The sequence below is a fragment of the Siniperca chuatsi genome, linkage group LG3 (genome assembly GCF_020085105.1).
Source record: "Siniperca chuatsi isolate FFG_IHB_CAS linkage group LG3, ASM2008510v1, whole genome shotgun sequence".
NCBI classification, from domain to species: domain Eukaryota; kingdom Metazoa; phylum Chordata; class Actinopteri; order Centrarchiformes; family Sinipercidae; genus Siniperca; species Siniperca chuatsi.
In genome coordinates, this window is record NC_058044.1 from 27,525,630 (window position 1) to 27,540,224 (window position 14,595).

Consider the following 14,595-nt stretch of genomic DNA (forward strand, 5'->3'; position numbering starts at 1 on the left):
ACAGGTCGTGAGTTGGGACAATCTTAATAGTTTCAGCTCTAACGTTATGGATGTCTGTTAAAGAATGACGCTTCTCGGTCAAGAATGGTACAGAGAGCATTGATGGTAAAGAATTACCCACTCAAGTACCAGTGTATTGTTTCTTTACAAATTTAATACGTACAAAAAGACACAGTTTTGGATTTAGTAGATCACCGGATATTTGCTCAACTCCCTCCTTCAGTCGATGTGCGTCACACAAAGCAGACACCGCGAAGGAGCCATGTTGAACCAGCTCCTAATACCATGTTTTAAAATCAACTAAAATAATAAATGTAACGTTACTGTCAAAAGTCGATTCATATCGAAACTCGAAGGAACGGTAACGTTAACCCATACCAAAATGTCAGCGGACGACTTTCAGACGAAGTACGCCTCTGTAATGGAGAGCATGCTCAAGAGTGCTATCGCAGAGACCACTAAACTTTTCGAAACTATGGTCGACGAGCTGAAGGCAGAAATATCTCAAATTAAGAAGGAGAACGAGGACCTCAAAACAAGATGCAGCCAATTTGAGAATGCCAGAAGCCAACCGAGTGTTTACACTAGAGAAAGTGAGCCTCTTCCAGGGCCAAGGGACGGTTCTGAGAAACGTGACACGGCTGTTCAATGTGGTGAGTTGTGATGCCTGCCACCATAAGCTTGGTAATCTTAACCAATATAATTGTTTGATAACGTTATGTGATTTTTTTGCCAAAATTAAGAGTGTAGTCGTGTTATGTGGGCTATAGCATAGCAGCTCCTGTCTGTTGATGTATCACTAACGTTAGCTTAGCCTAGCTTAGTCTTGTCTAAAGCGTGGGATCTCAACTGGGAGGGAAACCATACTATGCTATCTTGGCTAACGGTGAGGTTAGTAACAGTGTGTTCCAACAACGCCTTAAGGATGCGACATTATGGTTTTATACAGTACTAAACCAAATAATGGTATTCAGAAACAAGATCACTTAATATTGTGCATTCGTTACCATTTTGACTTCTTAATTTAATTGCATGCCTTAAATTCAATACTGTAATTTGAGATCTATTTCGTATTAACACGGAGTGAAGTCACATAATGTAGAATTGAAATAGGTGACAATGAAAGTATTTTAAAAGAAGCATGAAACATTTTAAGGAACGTTATGTAAAAATCCGTTGTGTGATAGTGGGGCTGGATCATACAGTGTTGCTGTGTTGAGAGCAATCAGCGACCTCCGGGTCTGAAAAGTGAAGCCAATGCGGAAGTGCCTTAAACCGGCATTCTTTCTAATGGCCAGCAGGGGGCGACTCTACTGGTTGCTAAAAGAAGTCCGATTGTATGGAAGTCTAAAATAACCCTACTTCTACACTTGATTTATTACCTCAGTAAACACTTTCCTAATGAGTTTATGGTCTCAATTGCTAGTTTCAAGTCTTCTTCAATACAGCATGATGATCATTTTGTAAATTATAGTCCCATTTAGAGTAAAATAGACGATAAAGCAGGTTATGCTTTAAGGCGTGGCTACCTTGTGATTGACAAGACGCTACCACTGCGACATGTCAGTCAGGATAGAGGCATGCATATCCACTGTGTACATTTAACTAACCGCGAACTTGCTTTTGGGTGGCGTCCGTGTTTTCGTCTAAGAACTTTGACCCTTTCACAGTTTGTTTTCAGTTCATGGAAGTTAATTGTAACATTTTGGTCGCCTAAAAATTTCTTGTTCAGTGTTTGGTTATACTAAAAGACACTCTAAGAAGTCAGCTGTTAATTTTTTCCGGCAAGTACATTCTGTTTTTTGCTAGTCAAAATTAGCATACCAATTAATATCACAGTTAACGTGAATTACGGCTGCACCTTGCTAACCAAGCTAACTAGCTCCACCCTCTTGTCCAAATATGGTAATGTCTGGTTCCAAAAAAACAAGATGGCGAAGGCCAAAATGCCAAACTTGAGGCTTCAAAACGGTAGTCTACAAACCAATGGGTGACGTCACGGTGGCTATGTCCACTTCTTTTATACAGTCTATGGTTAAAAGTTGAGACCAAGCAGCAACCTCCGGGCTGAAAAATTAAGCCGACGCGGAAGTGCCAAAACCTGCAGTTCCAATGTTCACACAATTTCTCTTGACAGTCCTCAATGTTACAACATTAGTCCAACATTGAATACAATAGATGCTAGCCACATACAGTAAGCTCCGCAACATGCTAACGCCAAGTTCAACAGGCTAACCTGCAAAATAAACAATAAAGCAACAAAATTTGGAAGCTGTAAGTTTTTTGCCATTTTTACAAGTTGATATCGATCCATCCTTCAGTTTTGAAGTGAAGCCTGCTTTGTAACTTAAGCAGTCCCAAGTAAAATTGTTAACTAAGCACACACATGTAATGTTTTCCAGTTGTTGTGGGGGCATTTCCATTAAAAAAATAAACCATCTGAGGAAGTGAAGACCCAGTGGATTAAAAATAAAGTTTATCCACTGGGTCTTTACTTCCTCAGATGGTGTGAGTAGATGAAGACGTTTGTTTTTGCTACCAACGACATTGGCATGCTTTGCTCGTAATGTTACCTTCCACATCCTCGTGTTACTGGAGTCTGCGTTAGCGTAGTTACTGGATGTAACTCCAGTTCTATGAGTACATGAGTAGCCCTCTACCTGCACATTATCACAGCCACAGAAAACACATTAGTTTAAATATGCTTAAACATTTATCACGGAGATGATGACGAAACCAGTTTACTGCCCACCCCTACTCTATAGCTAATTTCCCCGTTCATGACAACTGTATGGAGGTGAATTTTTATATAACTCGCCCATTTAAATTCTATTAAGGATTAAAGTTATGCATAATTAAGGACATGGCCAATTTGAGTGACATGTGGGTGCCGTTGATAGACCTAAATCTCAGAATCAGAAATACTTTATTGATCCCCTAGGGGAAACTCTTGTGACCCAAATGGGATGTTAACATAAGCCCTCAGGACTTTTTGCCAGAAAGGCTTTCTAACACGTGGTTAACCTTGTGAAATGGTCGCAGTTTGGTTAGGTTTAGGCACCAAAAACTGCTTGGTTAGGTTTAGGAATTTAAGAGATTGTTGTTTTGGTTTAGACAGAGAATCTGATGGGTCACATAATTTGGTGCAACACTGTCACAGGTGGCTGGTTTCAGCAACCAGGTTTCAGTGTGTGTGTGAGAGAGAGAGAGAACCATCCGCTCATCAAAAGCGGTTATGACTTGAATAGGGTCGCAACTAATGATTATTTTCAATTATTGATTAATCTGCCAATTATTTTCTCGACTAATTGATTATTTGTTTGGTCTATAAAATGTCACAAAATAGTGAAAACTGCCTGTCGCAATTTCCCTAATGCCCAAGGTGATATATTGTAAATTGCACGCTCTGTTCCACCAACATTCCAAAACCTATTTACTATAGCCTAACACATAAGACAAAGAAAAGCAGCAAATCCTCACAACTGAGCTGCTGCAAACAGATAATGTTTGGCATTTTAGCTAAAAATAATGACTTCAATGGTTAATTGATTATCCGAATAGTCCATTGTTGTGTGTGTTTCCACCGCACTCTAAAGACCTGGGAAGATTAGGCAAATTACACCCATTAGGTTACACCCATTACACAGCTGCATAACTCTATTGTTATTAAACACATCACCTGCAATCCAGCATAAGGACCTTTGCTTATTCTAACCTATGCACTCTCACCTGTTTTAAATACTGAGCTTACCAGTGTATAATGGTGAAATTGAGAGCCACTACTTCCTCAGAGCGTTGTAATATTAGAATATGGTAACACAAACATAAGCATTACGTTTCTTTTTACATATTGAGTAGTATATACTTGTTTTCAGATACAAGAACAGCCACTATATACACATTTAGTTCCACAACTATTTATTAATCTGCAGAAATATAAATGTGCAAAATACAGCGTTTGTGTGCTTCAGCATGAGGCATGTGAAGAGGGCTGCTGGTGGTCGCAGGAGTAAACACACTGGTCTGCAGCCTGCAGTTCAGTGCACCCGCCTGTTTTATCTGAAAAACACGTGGGAAAAAAATAAACATTGTGTCTCACTGCAACGGCATTAACAAGATTTTGTACAATAGATTTAGCCAACCCTTGTCTTAAAGAACACCATGATTCTACACCATTAACGTTAGCGGTTGGCGGTAGCATGTAGCTATAGCATTTAACAAGCAGCATGTGGGCCATATGTGATTTACCTTCAACCGACTGGTCATCCATTTCTGTGTCTTCCACCACGGCTTCAGCAGTGCAGTAGCTGAGCCGCTGCACCAGAGAAGGCCGGCCTGTGACCCAGCAACGCATCGATCCAGACGGTCAAACCACTTGCTGTTCTGCCGGTCAGAGCTCCACCAATCAGAAATGTTCAGCACAGCAAGCCCCACCCCGAAAGTACTATGCCCCAAGCAGGGACCGTTTGGGGGGTAAAAATGTCCCCCGGTACTTAATTTAGACCCTGGTTCCTGCGGTTTCCACCGCAGGAGTTCCTCCTTTACCGTCTGAGCCCTTCAACTCTATATTTGAGTCAGAGGAGAGGAGATCAGGCAAGCTATTTCCTGGTAGATTCCTAGCAGGCTTCTTTTCAACGTATTTACCAGGAGTCTGACCGAATTTGTGGATATTCAATTATGATCCTTTTTTAGAAGATTAAGGACCTTAGTCTTAGTTTTTTGTGTGTTTTTGTTTACAGACCTTGTTCCTCTATGCTACCTGGTGGAGCAATGTCAACCATTGAGGCACTCATCATTGCAAAACCAAGCGCAACAATGTAGTTATGAGGAGACGGAGTACGCTTTGCAGGGGCACAACTTTGAGACACATGGAGAGGGAAATTCTCAAATGGCATTTATACTTGTCAAACAAGAGGTACGTGTATATTTTAGCAGCAAACACATTTATTTTTCCATTTGTGTCTTCTCGAAAAGGGAAGTTTTGTCACCCCTTTACATGACTTCTCCGCAGTCTGTCTTGAAACAAGAGGAAGTTGAGCCCACCGTGGTCTGTGGGCAAGTCTTGAGTGATAAAGCAGGTGAGGAATTAAAACTGACTTTATTCCAACTAAAGTCTGATGATTTGTAAGATTTAATAAAGCTTACAGCATTTGGTTAGGTTTTACTACTCACCATTCTCACCTTTTTATTTCTTCTCATATTTCTTCTGTGACGTCTCTATCACTGCTGTGCCTAGGTTCACCACGGGCCTCTGCTTGTGGAATTGAAAATGAAGGGCCTTTCGTTAACCAGGAATGTTCAACTGGAAAAATACCGTTGCCTCAAAAAGATGACGACACCCAAGTGACCCTGGAACTACCGTGTTTGGGAATGGGTAGCGGTTTACAAGGAGCCCAGAACCAATCATCTGAACTAGAGCATTCATTAGTCATCTCACTTTCTGCGATAAAATATGACATGGAAGAAGAGTCTGAAGTCGGTCAGAAGATATCAGAAATTGGTACACAGGAAGATCTCATAACAACTGAAAAACATCCATTAGTGGTTTCTGAGCATCAATCAGAGGTTGAACCCCTTGCAAAAAAGCAGCTATCAGTGGTCCCCCAACAATGTCAAAGAGAGGGCAAAACGTCAGTAAATGAACAAACCGATGTTACTCTGCAACAGTATGCAGATGTGCCATCGACAGAGGAACAGTTGGCACAACCCACACCACTCAGCAAAGGAGAAGCATGTAATGAATTAAAAAATTACGTGGCAGAAGGTGAGGCTAGTTCCCAGCCTGACTTGTCAGTACGACGTAGAAGAGGGCGTCCACCAAAGAAAGCGAAACATCTTCAACAGTCGGTGAAAGAAATTCTTCAGTCACAATCTTCTGATATTCCAACAGAGCAACAAGTGAAAAATCCCCCTACATTAAGAGTGAATGAGGTTGAGGTCTCTGACGCAGTTGGTACAGTGAATATCACTTCATCCGAGTCTCCACAAGCATCTCCAGTTCAGCCTAAAGAGTCTTCATCCGTTATCACTCCATCAGTCAAGGAGAGAGCAAACACTGCTTTGGAAGACGTGGAGAACAGTAAGGTTGGTTCTCTGGCTGTTTCAGTAGCATCTTTGAGTAGAAGATGTTCCTCTGAAAAGGAAAAACCATCTGAATCTCCACAACTTTCCATGGAAATGGAAGAAGGGGCAATTCGGGCTCCATCAACTGAAGTTTCCTCTTCAATTGAAACACTAAACACTCCAACAGCTGAGTCAGTTCAGCCCCGAGAACGCCGCACCTCTGTTACTCTTCAGGATGCAATGCTATTAGTTGAAGCCATGAATCAGTCAATTGAAGAAAATACATGCTCCTCTCCACAAAAAATGGCAGCACCACCCCAAAAACAGTGTACCTTACAAACTGTGGTCCCAGCTGAGCCACAGACACCGCCACTTCCTGTTGAAACTCATGAAGCTGCAGGCAATCTACCCGTAACAGAGCTGTCCACAACAATACAATCAATAATAGAGAAAGTTACTGCCGCTCGTCAGACTACAGATGCCACTCCAACCAATGAAGCTCTGGCCCATGTTAAAGTTGTCATCCCAAAACAACAGCATACGGTCACACTATCCAATACTATATCTTCAGTGCCCTCATCAACTGCTGCAACTCAAACAAGTGTGCAGTCACTTCAGCAGCAGCCTCCCCATCCTTTGATAACATCGCTAGCATCCAGTAAACCGGGTAACACAGTACCTCATAAAATAATTGTCGTGTCAAGATCTGTATCTTCATTAATGCCTCATAAAATTGCAGCACAGTCTCCAACCCAGCTTCCTACTGTTGTGTCAACAGTTGTTGCTGCACGGAATAATAGTATACTTTCGGGCTCTACAGCTTTAGGCTTACCTCTCGGAAACCCTTCCTTTTCCGCTGTTCCTCAGAAAACAATATATGGTACGTCCAGGAAATCGCTTCCTGTTGTCACTTCACAGTCGACCGGCACCTCAACAGTCCCGCAGTCTTGGACTCTACCACGTCAAAAAATAACAGTTATAATTCCAAGACAGGTGTCAGCTGTGGCGTCAAGGAAACATCAATCACAGCCCACTGTTCTGACATCAAAGCAGGAGTCAGCCAAATCAGCTACTCCTGTTACAGTGTCATCGTCACAGTTGATTTCTTCATCACAGGAGTTAAGCATTTCTGTGGATACACAAACCTCTTTAGATGAAGTGGCCACAATATTGTCTCAAAGGAGGGTTAATACATCGGACAACTTGGAATCTCCCAAACAAACTGCCTCTGTTTCTGAAAAAGTAAATGCACCTACAGAAACCTGTTCCAGTTTAAACATGTCAGTTGGGCTAGTGCCAACCTCCATGTCTCCAGCAGTACCACCAACTTTTGAACAATCTGCTGTGGTCAGATTAACCAGGCTCCCATTTCCAGTATCAACCAAAGAATCAGTCTTTATCTCAAAACTGCCTGAAACTCAATCCATTTTGAAAGAAGGTACCACACATGAGAAACCATTATCTGTGGTCATATCAACACAGCCATCAGAGCCACTTGCGTTATCCACTGACATTTGTCCCAATATAAAAGAAACTTCTGTTGCTGTGTCTGTAAATACCTCTCATATGTCAGAAGAGCCAAATGATATTCAAGAGAAGGCATCATTATCCTCTGAAAACTGCAGCACTTTGGAAGAGTCACCCAACAGCGAGTATGTGCAGCCATCTACACCATCCAAGGTGTCAGCACCAGTGTTTGAGAAATCAACAATAGCCATCAACATGACTGAGCCTTCAGCTGTATCTGGTACAGCTGGTGAACTCACTTCTAAATTGGACAAGAAAATAATCAGCACTGCAGTGCAATATTGTGCTTTACCTAATGACCCACCCATAGAAGAGAAACAATCAGCTGCCCTCATACATCTAACCCCCATCACACCCAAGGACATATCTGACCCTCATTTACAGATGACTAAAGCTCAGTTCCTGGCACAGCTGGCAGTGACACCTCTTGTGCAAGACCCAAAAAAGGTAATGCAGTAGTAAACGAGGACGGTGATGTTGGTTATTCACTATTTTAAGTTGTGTAAAATTTAAATGTTTATGTAAGTTATATTAAAACTGAGTGAGAGAGTCTGGAATGTATCAAATTTGCAAATTATATCTAGGTATACGTATGTTTCGTAAATAGAATGTGCACATGAACTTGTTTCTTTTTATATTTAGCTGGAATTCCTGCAAAGAGTATTGTGATTGCTTTGCGTGTATTTTTGCAACATAAATTTTTCTTCTTTCCATTGTGTTATAGGCCTCCTCTAATGACTCTGTAGATGCCAGAGCTTCTTGTGCAGAGACCAGCACCAGTGACAATAAAAGGTTACAGGAAAAGTCCTTTGTGGCTAAACTCCGAAGTCACCTCAAAACCCACTTACAAGCTAGAAGAACTGAAACAAATCACAGCACAGAGACCTGCACTGTAAGCCCCAAGAAACTTAGATTAGAGAATGACAGTTCAAATGATAAAAACACAACCAGTGAACCTATCCCCGTTAGCCCAAAAAACCCAGAAGCAGTGGAATCAGTGGATGTTACATCTCTAAAAAAGGCAACTAATGACCCCAGTCCCATTAGTCCTGGGAGATCTGGACTTTGTAAAGATGGTGTTAGACCCAAGCGGACTGTTAGTGAGGCTAAGGCTACTAGTGAATCCACTCCCGTGAGTCCTAGGAGGTCTAGTTCAGGTAGAGATGGTGTAGGCTCCAAAAATAAAAAATTAACTTCTGTGAGTGCTAGGAGGTCTAGCTCAATTAAAGAAAGTGCTTGCCCTAAAAAGACCAAAAACACTTCTGTGCGTCCTAGGAGGACTAGTTCAAATAGGGATGGGGCTAGCCCCAAATATGCTAAAACTGGTGGTAGCCCTAACAATACTAAAACCACTTCTGTGAGACCCAAGAGGACTAGTTTGAGTAGAGATGGTGCTAGTCCTAAAAAGACTCAATCTACTTGTGTTAGTCCTAGGACATCTAGTTTAAGTATAAATGGCACAGGCACAAAAATAAATGAATCAACTTCATTCTGCCGTAGGAGCTGTACCTTACCTAAAGATGGTTCTAACACAACACAGATTAAAAGGGAATCCAATTCCTTCAGTCCTACCAGATGTAGCATAACTAGAGATGGTGCTAGTAGTAAAAACAGTAAGAGTGAAACTGGTTCCCCAAGTGTTAGATGGCCTAAATTGGCTAAAGATGGTGTCAGTCCTGGAAAGACTGGGGAATCCACTCCTGCTAAGAAACCCAGATTAATCCAAGATGGTACCAGTCAGAAAAATAATTTGAGAGTGGTGAATGCTAAGAAGTTAGCTAAAGCAGCAAAAGCCAAAACGATAGCTAAAATAAAAAAATCTGATCAATCAAAATTGCAGAATGGAGCTAGAACAAGCCAGTTAGCAGAGAACCGTGCTAGCTGTGAGGCTGTGAAAACATGTACGGCTGTGTGGACGCCTCCTAGAATGCCAGCCAGTAAAACACCTCCTGCAAGGGGAAAGAGGTCATCGCTCTTACCTGTAAAGAAAGAGACAAGAACCCCAAGATCCCGGAATCATACAATAGTTTACCCCCCCAGTGTTTCTCTCCACCCCATACCTGTCAAAGCACCACCTATTGTATCACCATTACAGCCTTTATCAGTCATTGGTTGGCGTCTGCTCAAGAACCAGTGTGGGGAGTGTGGTCGCGTCCTCAGCAGCAGTGCTGCACTGGAAAGCCATGTTAGTCTCCACACAGGTCGCCGACCTTTCTCGTGCAAGCTCTGCGGGAAGCGCTTCCCAGACTCCAAGGGTCTTAAACGTCATGGCCGGGTGCACCGCAATGGTAGAATCCATATCTGCCAGCAGTGCGGGAAGGGCTTTGTCTACCATTTTGGCCTCACCAAACACCTCCAGATGGTGCATAGCAGGATTAAACCTTTTGTCTGCCAGATCTGTAACAAGGGATTTTTCACAAAACGAGATGTGGAAGCCCACATACGGATCCACACTGGAGAGAAACCATTCCATTGCAACCTCTGTGAAAAAAAATTTGCAAGGAGGGTCGAACTAAATGTGCATTTAAGGTGGCATAATGGGGAGAAGAGACATTGGTGCCCATACTGTGGGAAAGGATTTTTAGACTTCAATAACCTGAAAAGGCACAAGTATATCCACACAGGGGAGAAACCACATTCCTGCCCGCATTGCCCCAAGAACTTCACACAGTCAGGCCACCTGAAAAAACATGTTAAAAATGTCCATAAAATCCAATGAGAGACGGACATCCAAGATGCAACCGTGTTTCACTGAGAATGGAAATGCTTTTTTATTACGAGAGATGTAAAGTCTTGGAGCGGAAGGGGTTGGTTTGTTTTTTCTTTGATGCAGTTTATCTGTAAAACAAAATGCAAATAGAGAATTGCAATCTTTTTTATGTTATGTTCATCAGAGGATGATTTCTTTTTACTGCATTTTTATGGAGTGGTTAGACATTTTAGGAAATTCGCTTTTTGCTTTCTTACTGAAAGTTAGATGAGAAGATCAATATCAATGTCATGTCTGCCTGTTAAGTATGGAGCTGGAGCAATGAGTCTTTGTTTAAATTGTAAAAATGTAAATATTTTATTTAAGAGGTACAGATTAAACAAATGGGTTATGTGTTAATTAAAGGGCTTTAGAGGTGCTGGTAGGCATTTTTTTTAGCTTTGGACAGAGCCAGGATAGCTGTTTCCCCCTGGTCCCAGACTTTATGCTAAGCTAAACTGATTGTCTCCAGGCTCTAGCTCCATGTTTACTTGCCGAGAGTTACCACTCCCATAGCTGTGCATTAAGCGTATTTCCCAAAATGTCAAACTGATCTTTTGAAACAATTTTCTTTCACTGTGTTCTCTTTACAGGGTAGAGAGAAGTGGAGACGTGCATTTTAGAATATTGTCAGCAGATATGTTAAAATCTCTTGCTGTTGTGATATCACATGAAAAATTTAAATTATTTTCTGTTTCCACAAGGCGTTATCTGTGAAAAGCAAACATTTTGACATCTGTTACACTTTGAAAAAACAGTAAATGTATGATGTAATGATTGAATTATAAGTTATTTAACTGTAAAAATGTTAATAATTTGAATTGTTTATACAATTTAGGTTCTTTATTTGTATTGTTTCTTTCATTATATTGCTTTTCTCTGCCGATGTCACAAAAATGACAATAAGGATTACTTGTACTGCTAGTGCAATAATTTACCACCCCAAACAAGGATTATAAAGGTGCATTCACACACGAAGCAAATATTCAGCTTGCAAGAATTTGACCAGTGGAATGTTTTTGCAGTCTGTGTTTAATCCCCCCAAAGCTAATGAATGTAACTTCACAAGCACACATTTTTCTCTCACGTTGCTATATTTTCAAATTAAGCAGACGTACCTTGGTTGACCAGTTGACGCCGCCTTGAACAAATCCACATCTGTTAATGTCTTAACATTACTTTGCAGTGTTGATTAAAGAACTAAGCAAATTAAAGTATGAGTTTAACTGAAATTTAACCTTGTCTTATTTTGTGATGGGAATTTCGGCTCTTTGAGGGGAGCCGGATCTTATGGCTCCCTTCCTTTTCGAGAGCGGTTCAAAAGAACGGCTCATCGTTTTTTTTGTTGTTGTTTTTAGGGAGCGGGGGTTACTAGGTTTATCTGCGAAATAATCACTAGATTAATGATAGACTAAGATTTGGATCAGATTCAAACTTAGATATCCCACCAATATAATTTCATTTTGTATGTGTGGACTAGGTTTAGCAGCACAAAATTACTCATATTGCCAGTCCTAATGTCAATGATCTGCATTGTAACCATTACACAAAGTGAAGCCATATCCCTTTGCTTTGTCAGTGAATTTACCTTCTTTAATGTGTTAAGTAAATAAAGTTGCCTTGTCTCGAATGCAATTCATGGGACGCTTAATATTAAAAAACGTTTTAACATTTTAAAAAAAAAAACAGCTCTCACCAAGTACAACTCGGCTCCCTTTGTTCGTACCAAAGAGCTGTTGAAAATAATTGGATCGTTAACTAACTTAATATCACTATTTCTGACTCACATTGTGCTGAATTACAAAATACAGTTTAAATGTTGTAATGTTTAAATGCTTTTTTTTCTGAAAGAAACTTGTTTCCTATTTTCTCAAGATGCAGATGTAGTTGTTAGATGACATTGACCATCCTTTTATAATTCACAACCGAAATTGTACGTATTCTGAGTTTACATTTACAAGATGTATGTTTTCTTGGTCCTGTAATTTGAGAAAACAGGTAATAAATGTATAGTTGTCAAACTAACCCCCTTCTCTGCACTTTATGCTAGATATGTTTACATTATATGCAAATATAGATCAATTTTGTCATTTTCTTCAGTAAGGACATTGTGACTTCAGGTAATTTAAATTATTTAAATAGAATGCATAAGTACTTTTTCCACAATTCATTGCTCAGGATATCTTGACTGTGAAACAAGTACAAGCATTTATGCTAATGCTTGATGATTTTAATTAAAACTGTGACTAAGACTTGTCATACAGCTGTTATTAGTTTTAGATCAGTGCAGAATAATTCCCTGCAGTTAATGTGTTACCAAAAAAAATCAGCTAAAACGCACTTTCTGTCAATAACTATTAACAAAGTAATATAATAATATTAAAGGGGTTGTTTCCCCCAAAGTCACACGAAACACATTCTAATGGAGGTGAATGGAATGTTGTTGACTGAAAAATTACATTTGAAAACACCCAACAGCAGTGTGTTTTTCTAGAAACAATGTTGTGGTCACAGACCACTGTTATTTTTTAGTGGAACTAACTTCTACTGAAAGTTTTGTCTGTTGTGAATGTGGTGTGTCCACTACAGACGACTGGTAATTTTTGTATATCATTCTTTCCCTTGTATTACGGAGGGCCGGAACTGCCAAAATCAAAAATATAGAAAGAAAGAAAGAAATGACTTAATAAATAAATTAATATGCCATTAAATGCACCAAAAAATAATTTAAATTAATGTATAATTTATAAAATGTGATACATCGATATTTCTGTTTAAATTTGCTTCTGTATTTATTTACATTTGTATTAATTCCCCTATTTATTTACTTTCCCATTTAATTGTCCATTTGATTTATTAATTTGTTATTAATGTATTTATTTATTCATTCATTCATTTAAAAAAATGCATTTTCTCAATTTGTTCCCCAAACTTATTTATTTCTGTCTTTCTTTTATTATTATTATATTACTATATGTGTTTCTGCTTCATTATGCAAATGAGGGGGGCTGTGTGTCATAGGGTTAACTTTTCACCTATTGGTTGGTCGACATCAGAGTGTATAGATCGACGATACATGCCTTGCTGCCTGAACGGTGGCGTCTGGCCATTGTTCGGCAGTCGGATCAACAGCGGCCCAAAGCACCTGTATTACAGGAGTCAACAATGACACTCCCCCGGTGCTCCTGGCTCCGAGCTCCCAGTCTGGGCAGTCAGCTAATGGGACAGCTAGCAGCACAGCTAAAGTAGCTAACTGCTATAACAAGTACTTAAATCCATTTGTCCATCAGCAAACTCTGTAAATCACTGAAAGTTTACCTTGCTAAATTATGCACTTATTTTTTTCCTGCCTCCTCTGAAAGCATCACATCGACAGTATTCCAAGAAAGTTACAGGCATGCTATTGTGCATTTTAATGGGACAAAAGTCTTCTCTACTGCCACAGACCAGGTGTGTATGCAACAAAAGATTTGTTCCAAATAAGATTTTTAATGGCAAAACTGAAACATGTTATAAACACTAAAAAAATATTCAACCATGTAATACATCTGAATGTTTTTTTTTAATCATTCATATTTAATTTCTGACAACACATTCATCAGCCATTGCCTATTCAGTGCTCACATTTTATTAAAGCAGGATATCTGAGCATAAGACGACCTTCACCAGTGGAAACTTTCACTCTGTAGAAAAAAATCCAGTTAGTATATCCAATACCTGATGTGGAGTACAGACAAGATACTGAGCAACCTAACCTAAGCCCTTCAAAGCCAATGGCTGGCAGATACCAGCAGGCACAACCCCAGTGGCAGCGACAGAGTTAAAGCAGGAGGGCCAGCAGAACGTACAATGGAATGATAGCACGTGCCTGCATTGCCAACTTTATCTACAGCTACAAATTCAACAATCTGCGAGCAGCAGGAGGCTGTGTAGTTCGCCTGAATGATGGGAGCACTCAAGGAGGTGGTTGAGAGATTTCCATTGCCCTGACGCAGGGAAATGCTGTCTATCCCAGTGCCGTTTCCGTCAGTAAGGCTGGCCAAGAGCTCCCACTGGAAAGGTCCACACTGAGACACATCTTGAGGGCAATCATCAGCCAGCACGCTAACCACTTCACACAAAGGCTGAACAAAATCTGTTATCTGGTCAGAGAACAGGGAAAGAAAGGCAGAGGATTTATGCATGAACCACGGCAAAGGGCAATTTAGATTTGTATGTACTTGTATAGCGCCTTTCTAGTCTTCCAACCACTCAAA

General features: G+C 40.3%; 2 protein-coding genes across 5 annotated transcripts in view; one reads left to right on the plus strand and one right to left on the minus strand.

Moving 5' to 3' along the window:
• Window positions 1-12: 12 nt before the first annotated feature.
• Window positions 13-12,364, plus strand: LOC122872866 (mucin-12). Of its 2 annotated transcripts, none has more exons than XM_044188915.1 (5): window positions 13-105; window positions 4,740-4,915; window positions 5,012-5,078; window positions 5,237-8,037; window positions 8,315-12,364. In XM_044188915.1, the coding sequence occupies exons 2-5, from the start codon at window positions 4,889-4,891 to the stop codon at window positions 10,307-10,309; spliced, it is 4,890 nt and encodes a 1,629-aa protein (XP_044044850.1). In that variant the 5' UTR covers window positions 13-105; window positions 4,740-4,888; the 3' UTR covers window positions 10,310-12,364. The 2 variants fall into 2 exon arrangements, with proteins under 2 accessions (XP_044044850.1, XP_044044849.1); XM_044188914.1 differs by lacking the exon at window positions 13-105 and adding an exon at window positions 121-653.
• Window positions 12,365-13,808: 1,444 nt separating this feature from the next.
• vwa11 (von Willebrand factor A domain containing 11) overlaps window positions 13,809-14,595 on the minus strand; it is a 47,518-nt gene continuing 46,731 nt past the window's right edge. For all 3 annotated transcript variants that reach the window (XM_044190195.1, XM_044190194.1, XM_044190193.1), the window contains exon 18: window positions 13,809-14,481. In XM_044190195.1, the coding sequence (XP_044046130.1) occupies window positions 14,104-14,481 (378 nt within the window). In that variant the 3' untranslated portion in view covers window positions 13,809-14,103. The remainder of the gene's footprint in view (window positions 14,482-14,595) is intronic.

Bases quoted from the DNA above. Each gene is read 5' to 3' on its own strand.
- LOC122872866 (XM_044188914.1), top strand. From the start codon at position 383: ATGTCAGCGGACGACTTTCAGACGAAGTACGCCTCTGTAATGGAGAGC. The intron at 654-4,739 runs GTGAGTTGTGAT...TTTTGTTTACAG, and splicing joins TGACACGGCTGTTCAATGTG to ACCTTGTTCCTCTATGCTAC. The intron at 8,038-8,314 runs GTAATGCAGTAG...ATTGTGTTATAG, and splicing joins TTGTGCAAGACCCAAAAAAG to GCCTCCTCTAATGACTCTGT.